The sequence below is a fragment of the Sminthopsis crassicaudata genome, chromosome 4, assembly GCF_048593235.1.
Source record: "Sminthopsis crassicaudata isolate SCR6 chromosome 4, ASM4859323v1, whole genome shotgun sequence".
Classification (NCBI taxonomy): Eukaryota; Metazoa; Chordata; class Mammalia; order Dasyuromorphia; family Dasyuridae; genus Sminthopsis; species Sminthopsis crassicaudata.
In genome coordinates, this window is record NC_133620.1 from 171,303,579 (window position 1) to 171,312,757 (window position 9,179).

A 9,179-nucleotide genomic window follows, 5' to 3' on the forward strand; every position below is an offset into this window, starting at 1 on the left:
CCTATTTACAGATAATGAAACAGGCTGAGAAGACTTGAGTAATTGTTTTGGGATCACATACCTAGATAGTAAATTTCTGTGGCAGGATTCAAACTCAAATATTCCTGACTCCTATTACAACACTTTATCTATTATACCACTTAGCAGCCTAACTGGTAATGTGTTTTTTTTTTTTTTTTAAGTATGACTCATTTTATTTTTATTTTTAAAATTAATTTATGAATTAATTTTTACAAAATTTTTATGCATAGGTAATTTTCCAGCATTGACAATTGCAAAACCTTTTGTTTCAACTTTTCCCCTCCTTAGCCCCACCCCTTCCCCCAGATGACAGGTTGACCAATATACGTTAAATATGTTAAATACAACATATGTATACATGTCCAAATAGTTATTTTGCTGTACAAAAAGAATCGGACTTTGAAACAGTGTACAATTAGCCTGTGAAGGAAATAAAAAATGCAAGTGGAAAAAAATAGAGGGATTAGGAATTCTATGTAGTGGTTCATAGTCAACTCCCAGAGTTCTTCACTGGGTGTAGCTGGATCACAAAGGTTTTAAGCTTAATCTTAAGATTTTAAAATGTAGAATTTAAAATGACACTAAGACTTTTGGGACACCCCCAAAACAACAGTTCATATTTATATGGCATTTTACATTTGACAAAAATTTTATCTCGTTTAATCCTTACTACAGCCCTTTAAAGAGAGTAAACTATTATTTCTCTCATTTTCAAGAAGAAAAGACTAAAATATATACTGGTTGAGTTTCCCATGATTGCATCACTAATAAGTTATTGATCCAAGTCATTTGATTCATAAGTTCAGTGTACTTCTCAGTTCACTAATCTACATTAGTCATAGATTTATGATTCCATTCATCAAAACATTTATTTACCAAAGAGTATATGTGATTCCCCTCTGCCTGTTATTTCATATTGATAATCTTAAGTCTGAAAGGTCTTAGGAGATCATAAAAATTTAACACTTGCCATTATTATTTTATATTTGCAGATGACCATTCCAGAGTCATTTTGCAGCCTGTTGAGGATGATCCTTCTTCTGATTATATTAATGCCAACTATATCGATGTAAGTGTTCATGTGATGCTTATTTCAACTTTATTGACTTCTATATATTTGAATCTCTTTTTTGCATGTTCTACCTATAAATTTATTGATAGCTTTAAAAAATAAAGAACAAACTGTACACTTTTCCTTGTTCTACGTCCTAGTACTCACTGACGTTGTTGTGCTTTCTTTCACACCTGACTTTGGTTTGGGCTGTAGATTTGGCTGTACAGGGATGTAAGTACCACTATATGTAAATAACAGCACCCTATTTTAAATATTGACTTTATCTACTCTTAATTACAGTTCTTACTAATGCCTATTACTAGTTTATCTCTGCATGCTTCACCCAATTAACATCCTATGATAAAATATATATCTGTTCTTTCTTTTTTTGTCTGTGACTTCTGTTCCTTGTTTAAGAAAAGATAGTTTAGCACTTTCCCCTTCCTGGCTATTTCTAGTGGGTGAAAAAAGGTAAAAATGTTTCACCTTTGCAATTGATCAAGTACTTAAGTTTTATTTCTTGATGGTTTTTGTGTCTAGTTTTCCCCCACCCCTTTCCCCAAACTCTATGTGAGAAGCTGGATGGTATGATGTGTAGTAGTAATTCTGAAACTTCATGTTTCATATTTTCTGCTTTACAATATGGGTGGGGGAAATTGTTTATGTGTGGTGGTGGTTTTCTGTAACATTTCTGACAATCAAATTAAGTTAAATTTAGATCATATGTTCAAAATGTATTTAAACCAATTAGTTATAGCATAGATTTTCTTACTGTATTTTAGTTTTTACAGATTTTAGCTATAAGTGAGTATATATGTAAATAATATTTTCTAAAATTTGGTAGCTAAGTTAATGTGAAAGGAAATGAAAACTGAATGATTGCAATCTGGTTTCAAAGATAATAGGATTATAAATATTACTCTAAAAATTGTGGGATAACTGATGATCTTTTTGAAAGTAATATATTTGCCCGATTCACACATTATATATATTCTTTAAATATGTGTGCATTTATATGTATATAATACATTTTAAAATAAAATATCACAACTGAAGATGACCATACTAATGTCAATAACCATAAAAGAATGATTCAAAAAATCATTAGTTAGAATTATATTTATACTTCTAATCATTTTACTTACTTGAACTGGAATTTCTTTAGTTTATTACATTTATTATTACCTATTGCTAAATAATCATAAGATTGAATTTTATAAATATAGTGGGTATGAATTATACATTTGTCTTTCTTTGAAGTGTTCCAGTGATACTCAATGTTGTAACATAACTACAATTCCCATCATAGTCCATTTAGCAAACAAAAGATTTTTTTTCATAATAAACCATTTTAAATATCCCCAATTAATCAAAGTTTTAATATTTTTCCCTATTTAGCATTTTAATTTCAGGTTAATCTTTTGTCAAAACTTATATACTGGAACCTTTTTATACCATTTTCTTCAGTTACCCTTTAAGAATACCTTATAAGTGAGACATATCCTAAGGAGAGCATTCTAGGACTTTGAATTCAGAATTCTTCCCAGATGAAAAGCACATTTGGTACCAAATAATGAACTGTACAGTTATCTTCTTATGGAATTCTAGTGATTACCATACATCTTTATTATATTTTGCTTTTTATTGATTTATTACAAATAAAATAAGTACACTACAACAGGCAGAATTTGGGTGATAAGTTCACTCCGGACAAAAAGCTTTTAAGAAGTAAGAAATATTGATTGTTCCTCTGTAAATATTTTATATTGATATTTATTAAAATTTGGAGACCAGTGAAAACTTATCCTTTGCCAGTTTACACATTCTGGCCAGTTAAATGGAGCTACTCACATCCAGACATAAAAAAGTCATACTCAGGTGGCGTTTGTCCTTCAAACACAACAAATTCAAACCTTACCACCACCACACTTAGTGATAATTAAATGAATTTTGAATTTGTTTTTAAGGATTTCTCTGATGTCAAAATAGCTAGCAAACTATCTTTTAACATTGCAATATGTTTTTTTTGAAAAATCAAATGTTTTACCTGAGAATGTGTGTATGCACAATCAAAAAGTTTTTGTTCTGGTTGTTGGTTTTTTAAAAAATTTATTCCATATGTGTGCATGTTTATAATTGTGTGTATGTATAAAGTAAGCTAATAAACATGCATAAATACAGTTGGTATAATTTTATCATCACATTTCTAGAAAAAATTGTTGTTTCAAAATATATTAAAATGTTAATTCTATGCACACATGCATTGTCCAGCTCTAACATTGAAATGTTCAATTATTATTTTATGGTTCTAATATGTCTTTGTCCATTTGTAATTCACTGTGATGTATTTTGAGTTAATAAAATAAAAACCTAGATCTTTGTACACCATTATCGTTGGATGTGTGACCACAGACTAATGGGAAGTCATAAAACTCTTAAAGGAATATAAAGTCCACAGTAGGACTATTTTAATGAAATAAAATGAAGTGTACTAGGGTCATGAAATAGCACATAGTGATTACTTTCTGTTATTCTAATCAGATATTTATATTTGCTTTTCAGATAAAATATATCTGTAGTTTGAAAGGTGAACCATACAAGTTCACTACTCATTTCTGAGCATTTTATTACTTAACTTTAATGAGGGATTTTCTATACCTTCTTATGCCTTCATTCTTTTATTTTTGGTAACATTACACAATGATAACTTCTTTGTTTTGCTGTTTTAGGGCTACCAGAGACCAAGCCACTACATTGCAACCCAAGGTAAGTTAAAACCCTTGTGCTTTAATTATAATAAGATAGTAAAGAGACGCAACACATTTTCAGTCTAACAGAGAAACACCTACTCTTTAGTCATTTGTACAGCTGCCATGTTATAGCCTTTGTCCATGGGGAATATATATAAGTGAAAGCTTATATTAGTTTATTAGAGCAAGGGGTTGCTCAGTAACTTGCCTCATTGTCTTCAGTGTTCTGGCATAACAGAGGACCTAGCCAAGAAAAATAGCAAAAAATAGTAAAGGGAACTGAAGCTGGTTTCATCTTGAATAAGGTTACTACTTCTTGAAGCATAGTTTGTTGGCACGGAATCTTAGTGGCCCAAGACTAATACTGTTTTAATGAGTTATTAAACTTTTTGACATTTCTATTCAGGGCAAGACTGGAGACAAAGAGCCTAGGAGAGGCAAGGCAACTTAAGTTCCTAGAGGAGAAGGGGAAAGGCAGGAAAATCTTGCTACTACCACGCAAAGAAGAATAGCAATGTCTGGAATGTAATTAGGGAATAGTCTAAATTTTCTATCCAAGTTGATCACTGAGTATTTGAAGGGGAGGGATGGAAGAATTGCACATTTGTCTTATGGAAAATAGAAGCAGGTGGCTTTAATTTAGTGTTTACTGCTTTGTCAGAGGTCATATCCTAAGTATTTCCATATATCTCCAGGAGTAATTTAGTTTAATTGTGAATCATTTTAAAGTTGGAAAGCATTCAAGTTTTACTCTTTTAAGTGCACTACATCATAGCGATGTGTTTGCAGGGAGTGAACATTTATCAGCAAGAGTGCATCTTCATTAGCCCCCAAATGGGTATTGTTTGTGAATAATGGGCATTAATTCAATTAGCATTATGAGCTGTTTTGTTCATTGGGAGTGGAAACCATACATTTTTCATGATGATTTGAAAATGCCCATGGACCTAATGCAGAAATGATAGAAGTATCATTGGAAGCAACAATATCTATGCCTATAAATGTTACCATATAACAGATATACATATCAATATGTTGTGTAGCAGTTTTTTTTTTCTTTAATAGTTGATGCTGACCCAGAGTGAACTTAAATGTCATTTTTTATAATTTGCTGCATACATTTGATTGCTTTTGATGTGGTATTTTTCTGCTTTTTTCATATCTAAACTCTTCATTAACTGCAAAAATATTGAATGGATAGAAATTATTCCAAAGCCAGGAGTCTTGCAGTAACTTTTAAATTTAGCTCTCTGTCCTACTTCATCTTTCATAGGTATGCTCATCTTTTCCCATTCTAACTCTATAAATCTGAATGGTTCCTTATTATTTTTATCATGAAACATAAACTCTTATTTGCTATTTAACTCTTCACAATTTGTACCTTCCCATATTTTTGGACTTTTGACACATTACTTCCTTCTGTGGACTCTGTGGCCCAGACATATTAGTCACATATATTGCTCCATCTTCCATCTCTAGGTCTTTGTATTGATTATCTCCCATACCTAAAGTGTTCTTACTCATAATCTCTGCGTTTTAGAATTCTTGACTTCCTTCAATCAGGTCAGACACAACTTCTTTCAGTAATTCTTTTTTTTTTTTTTTTTAGTCCATTAAGCTACTTCTGCTATTCCCTCTAACTCTGTCTTCCATCATATCTGTTATCTTCTGTATACTATTTTATATTGTGCTCTTTTCCCCTTTACAATGTAGACTCTTTGAGAGGAAGGTCTACTTTTTCTATTTATTCTCAGCACTTAGCATAATGACTGACACATGCTAAATATTTAATAAATGCTATTTGATTGATTACTTTCTTTTATAGGTCCAGTCCACGAAACAGTTTATGATTTCTGGAGGATGATCTGGCAGGAGCAGTCGGCCTGCATTGTAATGGTTACAAATTTAGTTGAAGTTGGCCGAGTAAGCAATTTGGTTTTTTTAAGTTTTTTAATTGATTAGCAATTCAATTCAATATAGATTTGATATTTATATATTGTTCTTATAACTTAGTAGAGCATTCTATAAATAAATAACATGTAAAATAATATATAAGAACATAAAAAGAAGCAAAATCAAGTACTTTGTGAAGACCAAAGGGAGAAACACTTCATATGGTAGATCACCTTTTATTTGAACTTTAAAACATTTTTAGCAGGCAGAGAGTATGTAAGAGGATATAGAATTGTATAAGCAAAGGTAAAGAGACAGGAATCACAGAGGGGGATGTATAGGGGATGACAAGTTTTCATGGTCATTAGTTATATGTTATATGGTGTTACATGGTTATTATATTAATTACATATTAGAGAGCCTTAGGTATCAGGAATAGGTGTTCAGATTTACGTAGTAGGCAAGTAGGAGCCATTAAAAGATTCTGAGAAGAGGAATAACATTCCAGATCTCTAAATTGCCTAGTGATATTAGTCTGATATGAAGGATGGTTTGTAGGGGTTACAGAATGGCCTGAAAGAAGGATGACCTGTAGGTAATAGAAGACGATTGTTATATCTTCTGTCCTTGGTAGTAAGATCCTATATAAGTATAGTATTAGAAGCTAGAATAAAGATTATTGAAAGAGATTTTGGTCAGGTGAAATTTAATATTTTTTTAATTAGGAATTTCCTTAGAAGGAAAAGTCAAAGATTTCAAATATGAGAGATGGAGGTAATGATTTTCTATAATCATAAACAGTTGTCAAAGGATAATTTAGGGATAAAGATAATAACTCTTGTTTTGTCTCTCTTGAGTGTGAGGTTTTTCAGAGGGACATCCAGTTTAGAAATATATGTCTGGAAATATCAATCTGGAAGTCATATGTTTAAGATATAATAGTTGGAATACAGAAGTTGATATGATTAAATAAAAGACTAAACAAGGAAAGGAGAAAGGCACACAGATACTTGGGGAGTATACTCTGCTTTGGAAGTAGGGGAGAGGCAGGAAAGCCATCATAGAAAAGTGAAAAGGAACAATTAGAGAGATGGAGTTAAAATAGAAAAATGTGGTATCTAAAACTGAAGAGGGGCATAGACTGAAAGATAGTGGATTTTTCAACATAGACTCATTGATAAATTTTGAAATGGAACATGAAAAATTGGGACATTTACCATTTTGTTATCTTTACCATATGATATTTTATTTAAAAATAAAAACAGAAAAGCTATAAATAATAGAAAGTTTTGCTATTATGTTCTGTAAATAATAAGCAGTGCTCTTAAAATTGGTACTTCATATTAAAAATCCAGTGGCCAAGGCATTTCTTTGACCTTTGAGATTTTCATGTAATGCATTTCAATAGTTGAATGTCGTACATTTGTTTTATCGACTCTTCCAGTCTTGTACACAACTGGCATTGTAATCTCATTGATGTTTGTGATGATAACAGTAATTTGAGATGACTTGTAGTCTTCTAATTAGTCATCTTTTATTGAAACAATCAGAAATGGAACCTCAGATCAAAGATCCTAGGTTCCAGAATGTATTCAAGTGTCCTACTTGATATAAACTATCTTTCACGTCTTTACTTTTAACATTCTTTAACATGTTATCTCAATTTGCCATTTAGGTTAAATGTTATAAATATTGGCCTGATGATACTGAAGTTTATGGTGACTTCAAAGTAACCTGTGTAGAAATGGAACCGCTTGCTGAATATGTGGTCAGGACATTCACCTTGGAAAGGGTAAGTATTTTAAAATCCTTTTATCATTGTAGGAAAATCATTGTCACAGTCAACCAGCATTTGTTCTAGACATATACAAAGTAATGAGAATAAAAAGAAAAACAAAAAACTAGTCCTTGATCTAAGAGCTCAAAGTTAATATTTTTGTATTTAAAATGGTAGCAGAAAATATTTATTTCTGTTCTCTTTAAAAATATTTCCATATACAATCAGAAATTGCTATGAGTGCCATACCATTAGTGTATTATGAAAAGCTAGTGTTTCCTTGCTAAGGAGATCATTGTATTTAAGTTAAGCAGCTGTACTGTAGCTAGTTTCCAATTGAGAAATAGAACTGTGTATTCCATGAGCTTTCTTCCAATTTAAATGTAGAGAAAAAACATTTTTCAAGAATTTATTATGTTATCTTTCATTTGCAAAATTATTTAGAAAAAAATTCATTAACTACATCTTACATATAAAACACTGTGCCAGATATTAAGAAAGATAAAAATTTGATGTAAGATTCCATCTCTGGGCTCTTGGAGCTTATAATATAGGCGTCAGTAATTCTGTTCTGCCATTTGTGATAATGGAATGGCCATTCAAAATCCAGGTTGTGGTGACATTTACTAGCAATATTTAGCCTGTAGATGCAACATTTAAAAGAGATATTGGACTTAACTCGATTTGATTTGATTCCAAAAAGTGGAACTAGGAGAACGAAGAGCAAGTTGTGATAAGACAGAAGTTAATTCACTCTCCACATGCTCAAACCCTCACTCCCAAAAAGTTCAGTAAGCACTAGCATAATTTTTACAATTAGAGCTGTTCAAAAGTGTAACAGACTGCTATCATTGAAGGTCTTCAAAGAGACTATTGTGTTTGAAGATGAAGGATTTCAAACAAAATATCCTGTTTTATTGGGTATTTTGTGGAAAATATTCCGGCTCTGGTAAAAGTTAGATTACATTGCCTCTAAGGCCCCTTCCAATTCAGTGACTCTAAAAAAAACAAGAAATGAGAACAGAAAAGCCAGAGGGAATAGCAAATATGTCCCTTTAAATAGCCTTAACTGCCAAGTAAGATAAATTGGACTGCTTGTGCCTAAGAGAGGCAAGCACAGTAGGGACAATGTTTCAGATGCTGGCCTGAAGGCTAAGACAATCCTGCTAAGGGTATGACTACACATAAATATTTAGGGTTCTATTTATATTTGGAAATAAAACTCAACTTAATCAATTGGGGATGGCTGAATAGGATATACAGTTTTGCTTAGTTATAAAAAGGATAAATGAATGGGGACATATGACAAATTTCAGCTGTTCAGAATGAGAATATTTAGCACATGTCAAAATATCATTAAGTAAAATTAAAGAACCCAAGAGGAAATTATTATCTCCTAGAATCTGATGATTAGAAATCTAAGCCTTGTGAAATGACAAATTGTAAACTCATTTATAATTGCATAATTTTATTTTTAAAAAAAATTTAGTTGTATGTGAATTTTAGTGATATGACATGAATTTTATTGACTTGATTATTGAAGTATATTGAAAATATCTAGAAGTCTGGACTCTTATAATATCTGATTTTTGCCTGAATCATCAATCATTAGCATCTCTCAAGTCACTCTATTTCTCTCTTTTTAAAACAATTCCATTAAATAGCCTAAAGAAGAGAAGGATAT

General features: G+C 31.3%; 1 protein-coding gene across 11 annotated transcripts in view; it reads left to right on the top strand.

The window, feature by feature from the left end:
• PTPRK (protein tyrosine phosphatase receptor type K) overlaps nt 1–9,179 on the top strand; it is a 742,018-nt gene that overhangs the window by 701,236 nt on the left and 31,603 nt on the right. For 6 of the 11 annotated variants that reach the window (XR_012489194.1, XR_012489195.1, XM_074309871.1 and 3 more), the window contains 4 exons: nt 1,014–1,090; nt 3,805–3,841; nt 5,651–5,748; nt 7,394–7,510. Coding sequence is in view for 9 of the 11 variants with exons in the window: in XM_074309871.1 (XP_074165972.1) it covers nt 1,014–1,090; nt 3,805–3,841; nt 5,651–5,748; nt 7,394–7,510 (329 nt within the window). In the remaining 2 variants the exon portion in view is untranslated. Of the gene's footprint in view, nt 1–1,013; nt 1,091–1,288; nt 1,307–3,804; nt 3,842–5,650; nt 5,749–7,393; nt 7,511–9,179 lie in introns of all 11 variants that reach the window. The other 5 variants (XM_074309869.1, XM_074309872.1, XM_074309870.1 and 2 more) reach the window with 1 other exon arrangement.